Source organism: Trichomycterus rosablanca, chromosome 15 (genome assembly GCF_030014385.1).
Source record: "Trichomycterus rosablanca isolate fTriRos1 chromosome 15, fTriRos1.hap1, whole genome shotgun sequence".
In the NCBI taxonomy this organism is placed as follows: domain Eukaryota; kingdom Metazoa; phylum Chordata; class Actinopteri; order Siluriformes; family Trichomycteridae; genus Trichomycterus; species Trichomycterus rosablanca.
Window position 1 is genome coordinate 11657033 of NC_086002.1, and position 25144 is coordinate 11682176.

Consider the following 25144-nt stretch of genomic DNA (forward strand, 5'->3'; position numbering starts at 1 on the left):
CTATACAAGTTGTACACTGACTACTCTAAGTTATATCCAAGTTTCATGTCTATAGTGTTGTCCCATGAAAAGATATAATGAAATATTTGCAGAAATGTGAGGGGTGTACTCACTTTTGTGATACACTGTATGTGCAGGCGCCATCAATCAGCCAGCGGAGGTCGTAATTCGTTCAAGCCAATCGTTGTTCATGTAGCCGCCCAGCCCAGCCGGATGGCAGAGCTGAGTTTCGAACCGATGAGTTCGAAATGCCACCTCTGGTGTGCTAGCATGTTTTACCGCAGTGCCACCTGAGCAGCCCCGGAGACATTTATTTGATTATTAAGATTTTAATGTCATATTTTACACTTTGGTTACATTCATGACAGGAGCGTTAGTTACTCATTTACTCAATATTGAACCCAGGACCTTGTGGCTGTGAGGCAACTGGTTCTTCCCACCCGAGCCGCCCCAAATTGGAGATACAAATTTGTCTGTGACTGTGTTTCACATTGAACTTGAACTGATGAACCTTGTGTAATGAGTAACTACCTGTGCTGTCATGAATAGAACCAAAGTGTAAAACAATGTAAACAAACTAAATAATGTCTATGTTTTGGCTTCTTTTTCCAGAATTGACCACAACATTGTGTTTTGTAATATTAATATGTTATGCATCCTGTACTGTACCTCTGTAGAGATTTCTGGGTGGCTGGCACGTGTGCCCGCATCCGTTAGCACAGCATTTCTTGTGTCCCGGGCACTCTGCGTCCTCTGCGCACCCCTCGACGCAGGCCGCGGCGAATCCGCTGGCGCGCTCCGGAGCCGGACACTCGCCCTGCTTCAGCAGCGTTACGGAGCGGAGGAACTCGCAGCTCATCACACACTCGCCGTGACGCTTGGCAAACACGCGCTGGTGCAAAGTGATGAAAATACAAGTCAGCAAAAACACTAGGATGTATATTTAATACGCAGCACTGGTAAACATGTTTACATTTATTAATATATGATGGGTTAAAGGAATTATCATCCATTAAGCTACAGGAGGGCTAAATGTTAAATTAATCATTTAAATTATATGTAAACAGCTCAATTTGAAAGATGTGTGTGTAGCACTGTTGCCTCACAGCAAGAAGGTCCTGGGTTTGATTTCCAGGTGGGGCAGTCTGGGTACTTTCTGTTTGGAGCTTGCATGTTCTCCCTGTGTCCGCGTGGGTTTCCAGCGGGAGCTCCGGTTTCCTCCCAGCATTCCTCCTAACATTAAAACCACCTCCTTGTTTCTACACTAACTGTCCATGTTATCAGCTCCACTTACCATACAGAAGCACTTTGTAGTTCTACAATTACTGACTGTAGTCCATCTGTTTCTCTACATGTTTTGTTAGCCCCCTTTCATGCTGTTCTTCAATGGTCAGGACTCTCCCAGGACCACTACAGAGCAGGTATTATTTAGGTGGTGGATCATTCTCAGCACTGCAGGGACATCAGGAGATCAGATACAGCAGCGCTGCTGGAGTTTATAAACACCTCACTGTCACTGATGGACTGAGAACAGTCCACCAACCAAAAATATCCAGCCAACAGCGCCCTGTGGGCAGCGTCCTGTGACTACTGATAAAGGTCTAGAAGATGACCAACTCAAACAGCAGCAATAGATGAGCGATCGTCTCTGACTTCACATCTACAAGGTGGACCAACTAGGTAGGAGTGTCTAATAGAAACTCCAGCACCCACTGAGTCACCGTGCCGCCCAGTTCATATGTGTGTTGTATGTAATGTAATATGTGCAACCAACTTTGCTTAAACTGTACATTCTGAATGCTGAACTAGTTCTGATCACTACACTACTTTATTTTTAATAACCAAAGCATAAGACTTGTTGATATTTAACACAGTGAGATGTTTTATGATATTGTAAAAGTGCTTAGAAGGTTCCTGGTTTAATCCCAACTACCACTCACTGTTGGGCCCCTATGCAAGGCCTTTAACCCTAAATTACTTGCATGGTATTCGTTTATTAACATTTTGGATAAAAGCGCCTGCTAAATTCTGTGAATAAAAATGCATAAAATTGGTCGTTGCTACCAATAGCATTATGTCTTGGCAGTGAAGTGTATGACCAGGGTCAGAGTGGTACATGTGTTATTGATCTAAACCACCGAAGCTGGATAAGGTTCCAAGCGTTTGGCATGCATGCTAATCACGAGCCATTCAGAGACCTCATTGTTCTTGTGATTTTATGAATCATGTAACAGGAAAGGAGAAACGTGGCTTTGCCAAAAAAACCTCATTTCGAATTAAACCGAGTCGTGACGAGTCTATTACAATCACAGGATGTGCGACGTTCATAGAATCGTGTATACAAAAGCCTTGGAAACGAAAGAGGAAGTTCATTTAGGGTTATTATTCTCAGGACAATGGGATTTAGCGAGTTCTAACATGGGAGCGAGCAAAAGTCTTTGATAAAGGACAACAACCCATTAGCAGTATTTACAACCCCAAATCAGAGTCTTTTAGTTTCTTACATTTACTTTTATTTCATTGCAGACAGGATGAACCTGAGATATTTCATGCTTTATCTGCTCAACTTCATTTCATTTATTAATAAACATCCATTCCTGCATTTCAGGCTGCAACACATTCAAAAAAAGTCCTGAGAAGTCGCACCGCTTCTGGACATGGTTAACATAAGGCTTCTTTTTTGCACAGTAAACTTTTAAGTGGCATTTGTGCATGTAACTCTGTATTGTAGTGCTTGACAAAGGTTTGCCAAAGTAATCCCTCACCCATGTGGTTATATCAGCTATTGTTGAGTGGCGGTTCTTGATGCAGTGCTGTCTGAGGGATCGAAGATCACGAGTGTTCAGCTTAAACTTGCACCCTTGGCCTTTATGCCCTGAAATTCCTCCTGATTCCTTGAATGGTTTAATGATATTATGCACTGTAGAGGGAGAAATATGCAAATCCCTTCCAATCGTTCTTTGATGTACATTGTTTTTTTTAATATATATTTTCTTTATGCATTTTCTCCCCTTTTTCTCCCTTTTAGCGTGTCCAATTGCCCGACTGTGTCATGCTTTCTCTCCACCAATGCCGATCCCTGCTCTGATTGAGGAGAACGAAGCTAACCCACGCCCCCTCCGACACGTGGGCAGCATGCCGTATGCATCTTATCACCTTCACTTTGACGAGTGCAGTGCAGCTCAGTGTTGCGTACAGACAGACACACCGTGAGAGCACTCTTTTCTCATCTCTGTGCAGGCGCCATCAATCAGCCAGCAGAGGTCGTTATTGCATTAGTTATGAGAGAGACATATCCGGCTTAGTCCCGCCCATTTCTGAACAACAGGCCAATCGTTGTTCGTGTGGCCACTCAGCCTTAGCCGGCAGGCAGAGCTGAGATTCGACACGATGTATTCGAGATCCCAGCTCTGGTTCCAGCGTGTGTTTTTACCGCTGCGCCACCTGAGCGGCCTGAGGTACGCTGTTTTTAAACATTTCAATCATTTTCTCACACATTAGTTGACAAACTGGAGATCCTCTGATCATCTTTGCTCATCAAAGACTCAGCCTTTTTCTGGATGCTGCTTTTGTACCAAACCATGATTACAATCACCTGTTGACATCACCTGTTTAAAATCGCATCATTTAGTTTTTTCACCTCATTACGAGCCCTTTTTTTGGAATTTGTTGCAGGCCTGAAATGCAGGAATGGATGTTTATGAATAAATGAAATGAAGTTGAGCAGACAAAACGTGAAATATCTTGGGTTCATCCTGTCTGCAATCAAATAAAAGTCAAAGTAAATGTAAGGAACACTGCATTTTTATTTTATTTGCATTTTCCATACTGTCCCAACTTTTTCTGATTTGGGGTTGTAGATTACCATACCGCGAGCGTCAGCCGTTCTGAATAAAAGGAGTAGTGTTGCGGATACCTCGCACAGCTCGCGGCAGGGTCCGTCCCTCTGTTCCCAGGATTCCTTGCATGGCTCCAGGCACTGCACACAGACAGCAGACGGCAGAGGTTAGATTGGTCGGCTAGACGGCCACCAGCGGTTTATATGGAAAGTGTTCAGACTTTTAAATAAACCAGCAGCTCGTTAAAAACAAGCAACAGTGTGGTGCTGTTGGCTTTATGTAAATGAAACATTTCTTTTTATGTCCTGATTTGATTCCTGTGCTGCCAGAGAAGAAAAGAGAATTCAGCGTGAGCCTGTAGCAATATCTGTCATTTACATTAAGCAATGCAAATGTAGACTACTTTTCATTCTCGCCTCAGTAATACGCCCTGACATTCCGCGTTCCCTCTCTCTACTTTCTCTCGCTCACTCGATCGGTCCCTGTTTCCTTTTGGCATTGTCTCCGGTGTCCTCTAGCCAGTCTCCCAGAGAGAAATACTTACCTCCTGCATGAGCGAGCAGGGATCTGGCAGCTCCGAGGGAATTCGCATTTCCAATTTCATGCTGTATTAATGAGACATGCCGGTCGCCGCGACGCACCGCCGTGCTGAGAAGGACGTGTATAGTTCCCGTCCGTCTTATGGTGACTTGGGACCGGCTTCGGATAACCAGGTTTAAATAATCACCAATATACACCCATCAGCCATAACATTAAAACCACTCACTGTCCATTTTATCAGCTCCACTTACCATATAGAAGCACTTTGTAGTTCTACAATTACTGACTGTAGTCCATCTGTTTCTCTACATGCTTTTTTTGCCTGCTTTCACCCTGTTCTTCAATGGTCAGGACTCTCCCAGGACCACTACAGAGAAGGTATTATTTGGGTGGTGGATCATTCTCAGCACTGCAGTGTGTCTTGTGCTAGTATGAGTGGATCAGACACAGCAGCGCTGCTGGAGGTTTTTTTGTTAAATATATTTTCTTTATGAATTTTCTCCCGTTTTTCTCCCTTTTAGCACGTCCAATTGCCCGATTGCATCATGCTTCCTCTCCACCAATGCCGATCCCTGCTTGGATTGAGGAGAATGAAGCTAACCCATGCCCCCTCCGACACGTTGGCAGCATGCCGTATGCACCTTATCACATACACTTTGACCAGTGCAGTGCACATCCTGAGAGCACTCTTTTCTCATCTCTGTGCAGGCGCCATCAATCAGCCAGCAGAGGTCATAACTGCACCAGTCATGGGAGAGAGGCCTCATCCGGCTTAGTCCCGCCCATATCTGAACAACAGGCCAATCGTTGTTCACGTGGCCGCTCAGCCTTAGCCGGAAGGCAGAGCTGAGATTCGATACGATGTATCGATGTATTCGAGATCCCAGCTCTGGTTCCAGCATGTGTTTTTACCGCTGTGCAACACCTTACTGTCACTGCTGGACTGAGAACAGTCCACCAACCAAAAACATCTAGCCAACAGCGCCACTTGGGCAGCGTCCTGTGACCACTGATGAAGGTCTAGAAGATGACCAACTCAAACAGCAGCAATAGATGAGCGATCGTCTCTGACTTTACATCTACAAGGTGGACCAACTAGATAGGAGTGTCTAATAAAGTGGACAGTGAGTGGACACGGTATTTAAAAACTCCAGCAGCGCTGCTGTGTCTGATCCATTCTCACCAAAACGACACACACTAACACACCACCACCATGTTATTGTCACTTCAGTGCTGAGAATGATCCACCACCTAAATAATACCTGCTCTGTGGTGGTCCTGGGAGAGTCCTGACCATTGAAGAACAGGGTGAAAGGGGGCTAACAAAGCATGCAGAGAAACAGATGGACTACAGTCAGTAATTGTAGAACTATAAAGTGCTCCTATATGGTAAGTGGAGCTGACAAAAATGGACAAGGAGGTGGTTTCATTGTTATGGTTGATCGGTGTACATAAGGACTGGTTTATTTTTATTTTAGATGTACAGTGTATCACAAAAGTGAGTACACCCCTCACATTTCTGCAAATATTTCATTATATCTTTTCATGGGACAACACTATAGACATGAAACTTGGATATAACTTAGAGTAGTCAGTGTACAGCTTGTATAGCAGTGTAGATTTACTGTCTTCTGAAAATAACTCAACACACAGCCATTAATGTCTAAATAGCTGGCAACATAAGTGAGTACACCCCACAGTGAACATGTCCAAATTGTGCCTAAATGTGTCGTTGTCCCTCCCTGGTGTCATGTGTCAAGGTCCCAGGTGTAAATGGGGAGCAGGGCTGTTAAATTTGGTGTTTTGGGTACAATTCTCTCATACTGGCCACTGGATATTCAACATGGCACCTCATGGCAAAGAACTCTCTGAGGATGTGAGAAATAGAATTGTTGCTCTCCACAAAGATGGCCTGGGCTATAAGAAGATTGCTAACACCCTGAAACTGAGCTACAGCATGGTGGCCAAGGTCATACAGCGGTTTTCCAGGACAGGTTCCACTCGGAACAGGCTTCGCCAGGGTCGACCAAAGAAGTTGAGTCCACGTGTTCGGCGTCATATCCAGAGGTTGGCTTTAAAAAATAGACACATGAGTGCTGCCAGCATTGCTGCAGAGGTTGAAGACGTGGGAGGTCAGCCTGTCAGTGCTCAGACCATACGCCGCACACTGCATCAACTCGGTCTGCATGGTCGTCATCCCAGAAGGAAGCTGACGCACAAGAAAGCCCGCAAACAGTTTGCTGAAGACAAGCAGTCCAAGAACATGGATTACTGGAATGCCCTGTGGTCTGACGAGACAAAGATAAACTTGTTTGGCTCAGATGGTATCCAGCATGTGTGGCGGCGCCCTGGTGAGAAGTACCAAGACAACTGTATCTTGCCTACAGTCAAGCATGGTGGTGGTAGCATCATGGTCTTGGGCTGCATGAGTGTTGCTGGCACTGGGGAGCTGCAGTTCATTGAGGGAAACATGAATTCCAACATGTACTGTGACATTCTGAAACAGAGCATGATCCCCTCCCTTCGAAAACTGGCAGTTTTCCAACAGGATAACGACCCCAAACACAACCTCCAAGATGACAACTGCCTTGCTGAGGAAGTTGAAGGTAAAGGTGATGGACTAAACCCAATTGAGCACCTGTGGCGCATCCTCAAGTGGAAGGTGGAGGAGTTCAAGGTGTCTAACATCCACCAGCTCCGTGATGTCATCATGGAGGAGTGGAAGAGGATTCCAGTAGCAACCTGTGCGGCTCTGGTGAATTCCATGCCCAGGAGGGTTAAGGCAGTGCTGGATAATAATGGTGGTCACACAAAATATTGACACTTTGGGCACAATTTGGACATGTTCACTGTGGGGTGTACTCACTTATGTTGCCAGCCATTTAGACATTAATGGCTGTGTGTTGAGTTATTTTCAGAAGACAGTAAATCTACACTGCTATACAAGTTGTACACTGACTACTCTAAGTTATATCCAAGTTTTATTTCTATAGTGTTGTCCCATGAAAAGATATAATAAAATATTTGCAGAAATGTGAGGGGTGTACTCACTTTTGTGATACACTGTATGTTGTCCAACTATTCAATTACAGAACAATATTCCAAATTAATTCCAAAACCACTATGAAATAAATGTACGCTACAAGTGAAAAACTTCCCACAATGCAAATGCAATCATTTTAAATTAAGGGTTTGTGGTCTTTACAGAGGAACGTGAAAATACTTCGAAAATGCACCGTGTAACCTTAGGAATGGACAAAACCCTTAAAAGCTTAAATGGTATGAACATATAAACAGCTTAATGTGTGTGCATGTGTAAGTAGTAGCTACTTACTAGACAAAGGATATTCTGGGAAACTTTTTTTTCCGAATAACAATAGGAAAAGCCATTTATCTCAGAAGTCATGCCTTTAAAAGAGCACGGGAGCGGGTTTTATTCGGGGCGGCAGAGCTGTTGGAAACTATGAATAATAGCGGGGAGGTTTAGGGGCACCGTGAGTAAGCAGGACTAGCTTGTTTTATAGAGCGCAGTCCGGCCAGGAGCCTGCTGAAAGACGCCCAGGGCCTGAACGCAATAACCACGCGAACACCATCGGTCCCCTTAACAGTGTAGCGCTAGGGGAAGATCCTGCACCCTGCCTACAACTCTTAAATACGCTCCGCTCGTAAACGTGGGGAGTTCTCGCTTAAGTATTTAAACAGGCTTTAAAATCTTCATATCATTCACTGCTTGTAAATGGCAGGTAAGTACTGAGTTTTTACTCGCTCGCCAACTGTGAGGAGCAGAATTGCGTTGCTATAAATGACGGCGCTTTTCTACTTGTGAGGTTAATGCAGTTTTAGATGCAAAGTACGGAACCATACGGCATTTTTCCACTACAGATAGAAGGAAGGACTTCAGGTGCTCCGGCGTCCTAACCTCGGTTCTCAAGCTTTAAGCTGCATGTACAATATTTCTACTAATATACACAGATGAGGCATAACATTATGACCTAATCCTAATATTGTGTTGACCCCCCTTTTGCTGCCGCAACAAACTGTGATGCACTGTGTATTCTGACACCTCTCTATCAGAACCAGCATTAACTTCTTCAGCAATTTGAGCTACAGTAGCTCGTCTGTTGGATCGGACCGCACGGACCAGCCTTCGCTCACCACGTGCATCAGTGAGCCTTTGCCGCCCATGACCCTGTCGTTGGTTTACCACTCTTCATTCTTTGGACAACTTTTTTTTTTTTAATGCATTTTCTCCCCTTTTTCTCCCCCTTTGGCGCATCCAATTGCCCAATTTCATAGTGCTTTCTCTCCGCCAATGCCGATCCCTGCTCTGACCGAGGAGATCGAAGCTAACCCACGCCCCCTCCGACACGTGGGCAGCAAGCCGAATGCATCTCATCACCCACACATTGACGAGTATTGTGCCACCTAGCGTTGTGTACGGAGAGACACACCCTAAGAGCACTCTTTCCTCATCTCTGTTTAGGCGCCTCTAATCAGCCAGCAGAGGTCGTAATTGCACCAGTCTGACAGAGAGAGACCCATATCCGGCTTAGTCCCGCCCATCTGAACAACAGGCCAATCGTTGTTCATGTAGCCGCTCAGCCTCAGCTGGCAAGGCAGAGCTGAGATTCGATACGATGTATTCGAGATCCCAGCTCTGGTTGCAGAGTGTGTTTTTACCGCTGCGCCACCTGAGCCCTTGGACCACTTTTGATAGATACCTTGTTTGGAAGGTGGGGTCCGAGCTAAAGTATTTTTGCCGATCAGAATTTATTAGAAGCTTACAGTTTAAAACGTTATTTTGTCAAAGCCTCAAACCTGGTATTTCAGAAACCCTGCACTTATTTAGCTAACGAAACATGTTTTATATCAGAGGTGCTCTGGCATGACAGGCATTTATTACCCAGTTTTGTTTTTATTCTAAAATCACTGCTTATTTCCACCCACTAGTTAATGACAGCTACCAGACCGGGAGGGTGACGGCTAGCATGTGCTTCCTTTAAGACACTTCAATTCAGACAAGCATTCTTTTTGAATCTTGGGCTGTTGAATGTACAGTTTAATAGACTTGCAGGAATGGGGCCCTTCTGTTAACCTAAGCTCCCAAATTCCCAAGTCTGGCTAGTGGTGCTTTAAATGAAGAAGACTGTCTCTCCAAAACAGAAAGCTTATGCACTCCCTTAGCCCTTTTCCACCGACGCGGATCCGGCTCCGTTCCGGTTCGCGAACTTGATTTTGAACCAGTTCTGCGTGTTTCCACACACGGAACCAGAGGTTCCAACCAGCGAATGAGCGTTCTAATCTGGCACCCCAGAATACTTGGTTTTTCAGCGCAAACCGTGACGTAATCTGTGGGTGTATCACAATTTAGAGGTTTGGTTGCTTTCACATGAGAAGCTGCTAAACCCCGTTTGTGCAGCACTTTCATCTTTGAAAGTTCACCTGATTAAATTTTGAGTCGGTCTGCTGCTGATATTCGCTGATATTTTCAAAGCGTTGAACTGAGTGATATGACGCTGAGTGATATAAACGCTTAACGTGAAAAATAAAGCGTAACGTGGCTTGTTGTACTAAAACAATGACTGATGAATTTGGGCAGTACAGAGCAGTTATGAGCAGTAATAACTGAGAAAAATTGAGCGTTTCTTTTAGGACATTCAGCCACGTTACATTTTATTAGGTGAAGCTTTTTCGAGTTTCTCAAGAAGCAGCTGCAAAAACACCACATGTGGAGTTAATACGGCTGAACACAGATACATGTGGAGCTTTTAGAGTAGATTTGATGGTTATTTCACACAGATGGATGTTCGTGTTGTGGAACTTTGGTGATGTTCTATCGCTCAAGCCGAACTCTGAGCAAAACAGCTATTTGCAACATGCTTCTTTTTCCCCCCTTTTTCTCCCACTTTAGCGCATCCAATTTCTGCCCGTCAATCATCCTCTCACTAATGCTGGTCCCTGCTCCTGACTGGGGAGGACGAGGCTGCTCCACGCCCCCTCTGACACGTGCACAGCAATCGAACATCTTATCACCTACACTTGACGAGTGCAGTGCAGTACAGCGCTGTGTACGGAGAGCCACACCCTCTACCGCACTCCTTTCCCATCTCCGTGCAGGCGCCACCAACCAGCCAGCAGAGGTCGTAATTGCACTAGTCTGAGAGAGAGTCCCCATCCGGCTTAGTCCCGCCCCTATCTGAACAACAGGCCAATCGTTGTTCATGTGGCTGCTCAGCCTCAGCCGGCAGGCAGGGCCAAGATTCGTTACAATGTATTTGAGATCTCAGCTCTGGTGAACAGCGTGTGTTTTTACCGCTGCGCCACCTGAGCGGCCCGCAATATGCTTCTAACGTCAATGAACTAAAGAAAACAACAACTGCGACAAACACGTCTACGTCTTCTTGTTACCGATAGTTGAGCGATGCTTTTTGCATTAAAAAAAAACATCTGTAACAACAGCACAACTGCTCTTACATAATCTACACGCTCCGTCATCATGTTACGACTCTTTATTTTCACTGTGTAACGCCCACCGTTGATGATGCAGGCTTGGTTCCCAAAAACTGGTGGAAACGTGCATCAGTTCTCTACAAAACACCAAAGTTCGAAGAAACCTGAACAGAACCGGTTGAAGAACCAGGGTTCTTTTGGTGGAAAAGCGCTATCTGATTACCAGCCATTGATAGCAATGGCATTGATGGTGCTCATACTCCAATTTGTATTATTATTTTTTTTAAATAGTGAGGTTTGTTTGTTTATTTTTTAGGATTTTAACGTCATGTTAAGGTTATATCAACAGGTTATATCGAACACAGGCATGGACAATTTAGTGTCTCCAATTCACCTCACTTGCATGTCTTTGGACTGTGGGAGGAAACCCACGCAGACACTGGTAGAACATGAAAACTCCACACAGAAAGGATCCAGACCGCCCCACCTAGGGATTGAATCCAGGACCTTCTTGCTTTGAGGCGACAGTGCTACCCACTTAGCCACCGTGCCGCCCAAATAGTGAGGTAAAAAGTTGGGATTTTAAGCTTTTTAACTGCATTCACTTCACTGCAAGGGCAAAATAGACTCAGAACATAACAATGAGCTAAAAAAACACTTTTTGAGTCCACAGCAAAGCGAAAACACCTTACAAAACTAAAATTGACATCATTACTTCATAATTTCCATTACTGCTGTCATTTCACAACACTTTCACGATTCCTGGAGTGTGGTGGAAACAAACCAGAAACCCGTCCAGAAACAGTGTGGGACTTCTCGAAAGGTTACGCAATCTGTCAAGCTCAGTGACACTCGACTAACTCAACGGCACTTTCCATTTCAATACATCAAAATAACACAAACAGCTTTTCAACACCAGCCATGGTCCAAGTTCTGGCACCACTGGCCCGAAAACACAGGAGCGTAGCGATCACCTTTCTGAAGGAACGCCTAGCAGCTTGTATCGAAAAAATGTGTTTCTGCTTTCATCCGAGGGCCTGCGGATCCACTTGTGAGCCCAGCGCCTGTATAATACCTCAGAGTCGGTTAGTTTTCTGCTCCATTTCCAACGCAAATCGAGCATTCCTTTCTATGCTGAAAATAAAGGTTATTTAAAAGCTGCAGACAGCAAGACACATTCAGGAAAGACATCGCTCTAACGATATGCCTGAAACTGCTGATTTGTATTTCATGCAGACTAGACTACAGTAGCTGTTAACACCGGATTCAGCTCATCAACCCATTTTCAAGTTCATCATGTTGGTGGAGTTTTAGACTATTTGAGATCAGCCATAACATTAAAACCACCTCCTTGTTTCTACACGCACTGTTCATTTCATCAGCTCCACTTACCATATAGAAGCACTTTGTAGTTCTACAATTACTGACTGTAGTCCATTTGTTTCTCTGCATGCTTTGTTAGCCCCCTTTCATGCTGGTCTTCAATGGTCAGACTCAGGACTCTCCCAGGACCATCACAGAGCAGGTATTATTTAAGTAATGGATCATTCTCAGCACTGCAGTGACACTGACATGGTGGTAGTGTGTTAGTGTGTGTTGTGCTGTATGAGTGGATAAGTAACGCTGATGGAGTTTTTAAACACCTCACTGTCACTGCTGGACTGAGAATAGTCCACCGACCAAAAATATATCCAGCCAGGCAAAGTCATCTAATACTCTACAGTATAATAGTAAAGGTAATTTAAAAGTTCACGTACACTTATAAGGAACATGTATGCCATGACTGCAGACGGCATCATTCAAACATCCTCATGATTCAAAAAAGAAAACCCAAGCCCTACTGATATAAGCAGTCACTAGCTGCAATACACAATAACTACTGAGTTCCATTTAAGTTCTTATAGTGTGATATTTCATTTAATGTCATTTTTATCAGCTGCTTTATCCATCTGGAATCATTGGGCGAAAGGGGTTTACACACCCTAGACAGGGCGCCAATCTATCGCATTACTTCGGCCATCCCGCCTCCAGACATAGCCGAACATGTATGTATAGCAGAGATGGGGACTCGAGTCTGTGACTTCAATAGCATGACTGGTCTGTAGCATGTCAAGCAACACCAAACCTCATGTCTAAAAAATGTCAGATTTTTACTACTTGGAAACAGTGTACACGCTGTGGATAAGTTAAATACATGTATATATTCTGTGCTTGAGACAAACGTGACTATACAAATATACAGAACGGAGGAGCGTCACGCCTAGGTAGCTGCTTCAGTGAACTGTGTCAAAATTTTGCAGCCGAAGGAACCAAACCACATTAGCGCCATCCATGCATAATGCTAGCTCTAGGTAAGAAGCTGTGCATTCATTCCAGGGTTTGATAGCAGGACCGAGTAATGGCGTGCAAAAAGCAAGAAAGAAATGGGACAGGGCCCAAAGCTGTGTGGTTAGTTTGTATTTTGTATCCAATCGGACTGAAGGGCCCATTTTTACCTGATGCAACATTGTCCACCATATTTATAATTTTTTGTGAGAAAAGTTGTGCCACACTGAATGCTGGGATTGCCTTCACCGCTATTCAGTCAGAATATCAGTCAGATTAAGGCATCTCAGTAGGCAGCATTTTAAGGTATCTAAGAATTTACACACCTTCTTCTCTGGAGCACATGGGATGATGTAAAATAGGATAGGTAGACCGACAGACAGACAGATAGGTACACAGAGAAACAGACAGACAGATAGATACACAGGCAGACAGATAGATAGATACACAGACAGACAGATATGTAGACAGACAGACAGGTAGATAGGTAGACAGGTAGATAGGTAGACAGACAGACCGGTAGATAGATAGACAGACAGGTAGACAGAGAAACAGACAGACAGATAGATAGATACGAAGATAGACATACAGACAGATAGATACACAGACAAACAACCAGATATGTAGACAGACAGACAGACAGGTAGACAGAGAAACAGACAGACAGATAGATACACAGATAGATAGACACATATGTAGACAGACAGACAGGTAGATAGGTAGACATACAGACAGGTAGACAGGCAGACAGATAGGTAGACAGACAGACAGATAGATAGATAAATACACAGACAGATAGGTAAACAGATAGACAGATAGATAGATAAATACACAGACAGATAGGTAGACAGAGAAACAGACAGACAGATAGATAAAGACAGACAGATAAGTAGACAGACAGATAAATAGACAGACAGGTAGACAGACAGACAGACAGGTAGACAGACAGATAAGATAGATAGTTTATTGATCCAGAAGGAAACTAAAGAAAACATAGTTGCCACTCTCTGTATCTCTCGTGTATAAAAAGACTCCATATCTGATCTAGAAGTGTAATGTTCCAACACTGCAGCTCATGTTAGATCCTCTACCTTCAGAGCTATTCATTAAGTTCTCCTAAATACAAGCAACATTATTTTGTACTAGTTTGAACGTTCCAACAAACATTTTTGGTCATGCGTCTTGCTTGTAAACACCTGCTCAAGCAGTGGGATCATTAGCCGTGTTTTGATTATCCACATAATATACACAAAAACAGTCGTTACCAGACATTACAATAAAGAGAGTAATGAGAACAACGAGCGCGTCTTGCCTTGTGTTAGCGTGCCATGTGCAGCCCTAAAAAAAGCCTTTAAATCAAGCCCTCAGACGGAGACGCTTTGTTGTGGTGGATTGATTGACGTTTGAGGTCCTGTTACACCTGAACGCGGTGGAGGAGGCGAAGGGACTGAAACGGCGTTTAAAACCTCTCGTGTTATGGTAGGAAGCTAATCGTAACCACAGAGCTTCCAGACAGAGAGTCATAAATAAGACGAGCTCGAGCTCATGAATCACTCCAGGTCGTGTTCACTTACTAATTACTTTCGAGCGGCACTTCCTAAAAGCAAAATGCTTCCTAATTAGCAACAGAGAGCTTTTAATTATGTAATTGAGGAAGCCATGAGAAGTAATAACGCAATTAAACCCAGTCAAATATGTTCGGAACGGCCTACTGACAAAACCTAACGATGTTACTACTGTCTGTCTGTCTGAGGCTGATAGATCTCTAAAGCAACAAGATCTGCTGGAATGAACAGAGAGGAGTCTACTTTGGGGGTCATACATGTGCATAAGCAAAAAATGTATTAACAGTAGAATCAACATATATAAAGCTTTTTTTGCTACTATGAAAATGATGTCATAACGTTCTGAAAAATAAAGCCAAGCTCCACTATCGTGACAGTTTGAGTAGTAAATCACCGTATTTCTGTAACAGTTATTCTGATATTAAAGCCATAATATTTTAAGTAAAAAAGATTTGTTCTGATATTATTAAAATAAAGTAACAATGGTGCAGTAAAACCAGCAGTGCTATCAGCTGGACTGGCATCTACATACAGATATGACTGGCCAATTTGACTAAAGCCCCACAATGGACTGGCTTTACTGGCATCCTTTCTGGGGTGTGTTAATGCACTTTGCCCAGTGATTTCTGAGGAAATAAACCCACCCCAACTCTAACCATAATGAATCAGTGGTAAAAAAATAATAATAAATGAATGAATACAAATTAAAGATTTGACAATAAAGTCATAATATTTTGTGAATCAACTAACATTAAAATGTTCCAAGTAAATGTCAATATAAGAAAATAGTTTTAGAAAAAAGTAAAAAAATAAAAAAAGTATTTTAGAAACAAGTTTTGGAATTAAAAAAATATTTTAGAAACAAATTCAAGAATAAAACATGTTTTAGAAATAAGTTTAAGAATAAAAAATGTTTTAAAAAAACATTTAAGAATAAAAAATGTTTTAGAAATAAGTTTAAGAATAAAAAAATGTTTTAGAAAAACATTTAAGAATAAAAAATGTTTTAGAAATAAGTTTAAGAATAAAAATGTTTTAGAAAAAAGTTTAGGAATAAAATTTTTTTAGAAATAAGTATAAGAATAAAAAAATGTTTTAGAAAAACATTTAAGAATAAAAAATGTTTTAGAAATAAGTTTAAGAATAAAAATGTTTTAGAAAAAAGTTTAGGAATACAATTTTTTTAGAAATAAGTATAAGAATAAAAAATGATTTAGAAAAAAGTTTAAGAAAAAAAAGTTAGAAATAAGTTTAAGAATAAAAATGTTTTAGAAAAAAGTTTGAGAATAAACAATTTTGTTTAGACATTTTGAGAATCACGTTTTAGAAATAAGTTTAAGAATAAAAAATGTTTTAGAAACTAGTTTAAGAATAAAGAAATGTTTTAAAAACAAATTTAAGAATATGTTGATGCATGCTCAATAATCCAGGTACACAAATCCACAAAATGTTAGAAATGTCTGGACACAAGTTTGTTGTAGAGATACGTTTCGTCACTCAATCCGAATGACTTCTTCAGACTGAAGAAGTCACTTGGATTGAGTGACGAAACGTATCTCTACAACAAACTTGTGTCCAGATGAACTGATTCAACTTTGTGGAAATTTAAGAATAAAAATAGATTTAGAAACAAGTTTAAGAACAAAAATAGTTTTAGAAAAAAAGTTTAAGAATAAAAAAATGACTTAGAAAAACATTTTTAATTTAAGTTCTGACAGTGGAAGAAATCCAGTGTCTGTGTCTGATCCACTCATACCAGCACAACTTACACACAAAATTGAGTCAATATTTTAAGAACAAAACTATAATATAAAAAAAATTATTTTATAAATGTCTAAATTCTTGTATAAAATTAAAGTTGCAATATTTTCAAAAAAAGTTAAAATAAGGTTGTAATGCTTTTACGATAAAGTTTTTTCCTTTTAACAAAAAGCACCATGTTTAAGAGGTTCTTCCTACTAAAAGAAATAAATTCCTTAAATTTTATCATTATTAGGATTAATTTTTATAACTGTACAATAATATTCTCTAATATATTACAACTTTATTTCAGTATAAATATTTTCCTTATTTTCTTTCACTGAGCAATTCAGTACAAAGTACAAAAAAACCAATGGGAAAATAATATTGCAAAATAATATCTACATACTTTTGGCATCGCGGTGTGTTTGCACTTGTGTAACAACTGCCCGGAAAAGATTCTGAAATGGTTTTCTTGGGCATATTAAATTCTGTTTTAAACACATTTCTACCTGGATGTGGATTAAACCTAGGGCTGGGCGATATATCGAGATTTGATAAAATATCGATATATTTTCATACGCGATATAGGATAAGACAATATCGCGTATATCGATATAGATGTTGCGTTCCAATTAGATCCGACAGTTCGTCTTTCTCTTCTCCCAGTTAGTCTCTGCGCATGTTCACCTGCCCCGCCACCACCAATTCTTTCTGCCCTCAGAACACATTTCTGTAAGTAAAACTCCCATGAGGGCATGGAGACGGTGGATGAGCTGCTTAGTAAAAAGAATAATAATGGCTCAATTATTTGGAGATGGTTCGGATTCAAAGTGTCAGATGAGCAGCGGAATAATGTATTCTGTAGAGAATGCCAAAAACAAGTCCAGACAAAAGGTTCCAGCTCCGTGTACCTTTGGTCATTCGTTTTTCACTTCAAATCCCAAAGTTGAAAAACAAGAAAACGAGTCGTTATTCGTTTCAAAAACCAATATTGGAAAACGGAAATACATACAAGTGCATGCACGCGCTGACATGCACGTATTTACTTCATATATAAACAGTGTAAATCAAGCACAAGTGTTATAAACAGTAATAATAACGTAACGGTGCATCTCCTGTTGTTCTGACTCTTGTGTTTGTATATGTGATGTGCATGTATAGATATTTGCTATATCTGTAAAAAACATTATGGAGAGTGATTTCTGTACTGGATGTTGTACGTGGTCATGTTAGTTTATACTGGATGATCGCCCGACGTCCGAGACTCATTTATTTATTTATCTTCTATTATAGTATTTCTTGTTCTTGGCCAATAAACAACCAAAATTAATAAAATTGCATGAACTAACTCTGCAGTAAACAAGGAGCAAACAGCAATGAAACAACAAACAAAGCTGTTAAATAATAATAAAGTGCATGAAGCAGAACGCTGATTAAAATGCATGAAATGTTGTAATAGTTACACAGTAACATTAACGATTAGTTATACCTGTATTACAGAACTGAGTTATATACTGTAAAAAAATATTAATGTAAATGTTGTGGCGACATATACATAATAATGTATAAAGTCCAAACATGTGAGGGGGGTTTAACGAGAACGCTATATTTAATGTCACACAAGCTCAGTGCAAAACAACAGAAGAACACGAGCACAGACGGAAACGGTAAATTCCGACACCTTCCCTACACACTAGCTCCCTGCGCCCTATAGTGCACTTAACATTCTTAAAGGGCTAGACAATATATTTGTAATTGCTATCCGGTACGTACCAGCATGCCTCTGAACGTTGAGGAAACGTTGAGGGGGAACGTTGAGGGACGTTCCGTTCGTGGGGGAACGTTGGGGGAACGTTCGTGGGGAAACGTTGGGGGAACGTTCGTGGGGAAACGTTCGGGGGGCATGTTGGGGGAACGTTCGGAGGGGAACGTTGGGGGAACGTTCGTGAAGGAACGTTGGGGGAACATTCGTGAAGGAACGTTGAGGTAACGTGAGGAACAACTCACCCAAACGTTCCCTCAACAACTCACCCAAACGTTCCCTCAACAACTCACCCAAACGTTCCCTCAACAATTCACCCAAACGTTCCCTCAACAATTCACCCAAACGTTCCCTCAACAATTCACCCAAACGTTCCCTCAACAATTCACCCAAACGTTCCCTCAACAATTCACCCAAATGTTCCCTCAACAATTCACCCAACCATTCCCAACAATTTAGCCAAAAATTCCCTCAACTGTTGAGAAAACGTTTGGGTGGATTTTTGAGAAAACGTTTGGGTGGATTTTTGAGAAAACGTTTGGGTGGATTTTTGAGAAAACGTTTGGGTGGATTTTTGTGAAAACGTTTGGGTGGATTTTTGAGAAAACGTTTGGGTGGATTTTTGTGAAAACATTTGGGGGGGATTTTTTAAGAAACGTTTACATTACACGACAGGAGATACCTTAGAAACAACTTTCTTTTTCTTAGAATAGCTCTTTTTTTTTTTTTTTTAAGTAAAAATAGTTCTTGTGTGAAGCTTCCCCAGCATGAATTTTAATAAAAGTGCCTGTAAAAAATTTGGAACATGTAGCTTTGTCTCAGAAGTGTCTTTTTGTTATTACCTTATGGGATAAAAAAATATCGAGATATTTTTATATCGCCGTTCAGCGAAAAAATATCAAGATATTATTTTTGACCATATCGCCCAGCCCTAATTAAACCTATCTGGATATAATCTTGATTCCTAAAACACATGAAACTATGGGATGCAAATGCGGCCCAGGAGTTCATGCTGATCAGGAACCTAGATCGACTGATATATTCATGTGCGTGTTTAGGAGGTTTAAGTATGGGCTCTAATTTTAGTTTAACGATATGTAAATGTATGTGTGGAAAAGAAACAAGAGAAAAAAACTAACCTGATTTTGTGCCATACATCAGAGAGAGCGAGAGCTGGTGCTCCATATTTCAAATAGAGCTGCATAATAATGAGGAGGAAGAAAAAAAATCTAAAGTGGCGGCCTGTCAGCTTTACATCTCTCTGTTGTGGTAAAAATATGAGCTGAGGTAAAGCCAGCTGGTTCTTATTAAAAAATAAACACTAATGAGGTAATAAGAATTAGAATTTAAAGTACAGGGTCTACAGGGTTATAATAATGACAGCCTGGATCTACATTAACATGGATATCCATGGTTACACCATAAATATATAGGCTTCCTTACAAGTGTACCCTGTTTTATCCTTTAAAAACATTTTAAATTTATAAAAATGGTCTGCTCCTGTATTTAATGTCACCACAGCATAGAATTCTGCTCTACATACCTGAATTGCTTTTATACCAGATGCCATTCCTCATGAATCCCTCCTTATTTAATCCAGATTTGAGTCCAGCACTGAGAGCGCACTGACAAAAAGCACATACCAACAGCTGGGCCTCAGATACAGCCAAGCAGGTCTGTGTAGATAGTGGCTAGAATATACACCGATCAGCCATAACATTTACATTTACATTTTCAGCATTTAGCAGACGCTTTTATCCAAAGCGACTTACACAATGAGCTGAACACGATGAGCAATTGAGGGTTAAGGGCCTTGCTCAGGGACCCAACAGTGGCAACTTGGTGGTGGCGGGGCTTGAACCGGCAACCTTCTGTTTACTAGTCCAGTACCTTAACCACTGAGCTATCACTGCCATAACATTAAAACCACCTCCTTGTTTCTACACTCACTGTCCATTTTATCAGCTCCACTTACCATATAGAAGCACTTTGTAGTTCTACAATTACTGACTGTAATCCATCTGTTTCTCTACATATCTTTTTAGCCTGCTTTCACCCTGTTCTTCAATGGTCAGGACCACCACAGAGCAGGTATTATTTAGGTGGTGTATCATTCTCAGCACTGCAGTGACACTGACATGGTGGTGGTGTGTTATTGTATGAATGGATCAGACACAGCAGCGCTGCTGGAGTTTTTAAATATCGTGTCCATTCACTGTCCACTCTATTAGACACTCCTACCTAGTTGGTCCACCTTGTAGATGTGAAGTCAGAGACGATCGCTCATCTATTGCTGTTGTTTGAGTTGGTCATCTTCTAGACCTTCATCAGTGGTCACAGGACGCTGCCTACGGCGTGCTGTTGGCTGGATATTTTGGGTTGGTGGACTATTCTCAGTCCAGCAGTGACAGTGAGGTTTTTAAAAACTCCATCAGCGCTGCTGTGTCTGATCCACTCATACCAGCACAACACACACTAACACACCACCACCATGTCAGTGTCACTGCACTGCAAAGTATGTAGAGAAACAGATAGACTAGTCAGTAATTGTAGAACTACATAGTGCTTCTATATGGTAAGTGAAGCTGATACCACCATTGAACACAACACCTGTTATCTGCAGTGCTTTAAGTCAGTAATATTTTTTTACATGTCAGACATTCATTTCTACCTAGCATAGAAATAAATGGTCTGAACTCAAAAGCGTCACCATGTTCTCAATGTGATGTATGATATCATTATGGAAGGCGGGTGAGCATGCCAATGTTTTAAAATGACGGATCTTCTCTGACGTGATGTGCAGCGGTAAAGTAATAGCGTGTAATTTGGGCGGGAATTACCTTTGCGCATTGTTTATGGCCTTGACACCAGCCGAGGGATCCATTACTCTGCGGAAAGAAAGATGAAGAGATGACGGTAAACATGCTTTCATCTCATGAGAAACGTGAAACTGAAGCTAAAATTTCAGCTACTGTAAAACTTACAACTGGAGCAAGAATGCCAAGCCATGCCAACCAGGACTGTTGAGTAACAGCTAGCACTGTTCAAATCTATTTTACTGCATTGTTACATACACTGATCAGCCATAACATTAAACCACCTCCTTGTTTCTACACACATTGTTCAATTTATCAGCTCCACTTACCATATAGAAGCACTTTGTAGTTCTACAATTACTGACTGTAGTCCATCTGTTTCTCTGCATGCTTTGTTAGCCCCCTTTTATGCTGTTCTTCAATGGTCAGAACTCTCCCAGGACCACTACAGAGTAGGTATTATTTGGGTGGTGGATCATTCTCAGCACTGCAGTGACACTGACATGGTGGTGGTGTGTTAGTGTGTGTTGTGCTGGTATAAGTGGATAAGACACAGCAGCGCCGATGGAGTTTTTATACACCTCACTGTCACTGCTGGACTGAGAATAGTCCACCAACCAAAAATATTCAGCCAACAGCACCCCGTGGGCAGAGTCCTGTGATCACTGATGACGCTGCTGTGTCTGATCCACTCATACCAGCACAACACACACTAACACAACACCACCATGTCAGTGTCACTGCAGTGCTGAGAATGATCCACCTAAATAATACCTGCTCTGTGGTGGACCTCTGGGGGTCCTGACCATTGAAGAACAGGGACAGTAAGTGCTTCTATATGGTAAGTGGAGCTGATAAAATGGACAGTGAGTGTAGTTACAAGGAGGTGGTTTTAATGTTATGGCTGATCAGTCTATATTTTAATTGTTTTATCATGGCTTTATCCTGGTCAGGGTCGACATGGGTCCAGTTCCCCAGAATCACTGAGCGCAATGCAGTAACACATTCCGGAAAGGACGCCAATCCATCACCAGGTTTAAGCCAACACCCTTTAAACACAGCCAATTGTGCCTATATGTACACGCTGATAGCACCGGGTACTTTTTGATGGCACTTTTAACATAAAGCATAGGCTAATGTCAGAAAATGAAATTGTGCTATGCTAGTAAGATGTTTCATATTAGTACACTTTACACAAAATTGGTCAAATTAATTTTTACTTATTTTTGTTAAAAAATTACCAGTTTTATGAAAAGAACTTTAAACACGTTTATTTTAATATTTATTGATTTACTACCGGCGGCACGGTGGCTTAGTGGGTAGCACTGTCGCCTCACAGCAAGAAGGTCATGGGTCCTTTATGTGCGGAGTTTGCATGTTCTCCCTGTGTCTGCATGGGTTTCCTCCGAGAGCTCCCGTTTCCTCCCACAGTCCAAAAACATGCAGTCAATTGCAGTAATTGGAGACACCGAATTGCCCTGTAAGTGAATGTGTGTGTGTATGTGTGTATGTGTGTCTGCTCTGCGATCAGACCCCCACAGGACCCCCACAGAGCAGGTATTATTTAGGTGGTGGATGATTCTCAGCACTGCAGTGACACTGACATGGTGCTGGTGTGTTAGTGTGTGTTGTGCTGGTATGAGTGGATCGGACACAGCAGTGCTGCTGGAGTTTTTAAATACCGTGTCCACTCACTGTCCATCAGTGATCACAGAACGCTGCTCACGGGGCGCAGTTGGCTGGATATTTTTGGTTGGTGGACTATTCTCAGTCCAGCAAAGACAGTGAGGTGTTTAAATACTCCAGCAGTGCTGCTGTGTCTGATCCACTCATACCAGCACAACACACACTAACACACCACCACCATGTCAGTGCCACTGCAGTGCTGAGAATAATCCACCACCCAAATAATACCTGCTCTGTAGTGGTCTTGTGGGGGTCCTGACCACTGAGGAACAGGGTGAAAGCAAGCTAAGAAGGTATGCAGAGAAATAGATGGACTACAGTCTGTAATTGTAGAACTACAAAGTGCTTCTGTATGATAAGTGGAGCTGATAAAATGGACAGTGAGTGTAGAAACAAGAAGGTTGCCATAATGTTATGCCTGATCGGTGTACATGTTTTAAATAGTTGTAAAGTATTCCTGTGTGGCCATGTCATGTAATAGTTTTAAAAGGAATATGTCTAAAGAAAATGCTTAAACGCTGAAAGAAACATGATTCGATTTAAAATAACACCAGGTTTTTATTACTATTTACTATAAAGGTTCATTTATTACTAATCCTGTAATGAAATACATTTGTAAACCTCATTGAAAGACGCTATTGTGTTACCCATACATAAGTGCACAGCGTAGTGAAGAGGTCTATTATGCTCAAGGCCTTCAATGTGCAACCACATTTTAAACAAAAGCCAATAGTAGCTGCATTCCACCTGTGCAACCCTGAACCTCACGCGACTGCCACGATCGCTTCCCATCTTAAACCTAATCCCAATATAAAGCATCCTTCCAAGTTCCAACACAAACATTCACCCAGGAAACCTGTGTTTGGATTCAAACATGTTCAGAGAGCCGCTCAGCAGCTCGTGCAATCACAAAGTATGTTTGCACATCGCTTCTTGGAATGTTTCTTAGCGTGTCGGGAACCGTCGCAGGATTTCGCTCCCTTAGCAAATATAAGCTTGTTAAGAACGAATTTTCGACACGGCTTCCTGCTAGAACGGCTTCTGGCGAAAGAACAGAACAAAAGGCTTCGGCTCCGTCGAAACCCAGCAAATCCTCCGGTGCTTATGCTTATGCTCGTGCTCCGAGCCAAGGGATTGCACGCTTAAGGATAAATGGCATGCAAAATGGGTGTAAAATGTGATAATCTGATTCTGCGTGCATCTTTAATCTGGATCACCACAGGCTGAGTCAAACAAATCCTTTGTGAAGCCGGATCAATAACCAAAGCCTCAGGCAGAAGCTCGGTTTAGGTCGTTGATAACAATGCTGTGTTTGTGCCAGAACTGTGGCATTTATTTTCATTATCATTAACTGCTTTATTCTGGTCAGGGTCGTGGCTGCCTGTGATGGATTGACAACCTGTCCTTGCGCCCAGTGTTTTCTGGTGGAACTGGACCAGAATAAAGCAGTTTTTATAGTTGTTAGCTGTTGAAATGTTTGTTTGTTTATTTATTAGGATTTTAACGTCATGTTTTACACTTTGGTTACAATCATGACAGGAACGGTAGTTATTCATCACAAAAGGTTCATCGGTCCACAAGGTTATTTCGAACACAGTCTTGGACAATTTAGTATCACCAATTCACCTAACTTGCACGTCTTTGGACTGTGGGAGGAAACCGGAGCACCCAGAGGAAACCCACGCGGACACGGGGAGAACATCCAAACTCCACACAGAAAGCACCCAGACCGCCCCACCTGGGGATCGAACCCAGGACCTTCTTGCTATGAGGCGACAGTGCTACCCACTTAGCCACCGTGCCGCCCAGCTGTTGAAATAGTTGTTAGGTGGAACAGTGGAAGTCAAGGCAATGCTGGAAGATCTAGAAATCTTTTCTGAGTCAAACAAATCCTTTGTGAAGCCGGATCAATAACCAAAGCCTCAGGCAGAAGCTCGGTTTAGGTCGTGGATAACAATGCAGCGTTCGTGCCAGAAATGTGGAGTTTATTTCTATTTTCATTAACTGCTTTATTCTGGTCAGGGTCGTGGCTGTGGCTGTGATGGATTGTCAACCTGTACAGGGAGTTCCGGCCTTGCGCCCAGTGTTTTCTGTTGGAACTGGAAATATATAGCGGGTGGTGGAAATATAGAACAGGGGTGGGCAAACTTTTCGGTTTAAGGGCCACACTGGGTTTTAAAAATTGACAGACGGGCCGGGTCGTTGCGGGGGTGAGGGTTTGGAACTAATATAAATTACAACTCATGTACAATCTAAGAAGGAAAGATTGCCCTTAATCAGTTTCAGTGGGAACAGTGTTGTTGGTCACCATTTTTTGCCAGTGTATCAAAGTTTGGTGACTTTTAAACCTTTATTTTCGTGATTAAAGGATGGATTTTTGAATATAGATGAAACGCCAGACTCATCCCATTATGCGCA

At 41.9% G+C, this 25144-nt stretch overlaps 1 protein-coding gene across 1 annotated transcript in view; it reads right to left on the bottom strand.

Moving 5' to 3' along the window:
* anos1a (anosmin 1a) overlaps positions 1–25144 on the bottom strand; it is a 58185-nt gene that overhangs the window by 22404 nt on the left and 10637 nt on the right. Inside the window, exons 2-4 of the mRNA XM_063010852.1 lie at positions 21065–21112; positions 3917–3979; positions 670–892 (exon numbers count right to left, since the gene is read on the bottom strand). Of these exons, the coding sequence (XP_062866922.1) occupies positions 670–892; positions 3917–3979; positions 21065–21112 (334 nt within the window). The remainder of the gene's footprint in view (positions 1–669; positions 893–3916; positions 3980–21064; positions 21113–25144) is intronic.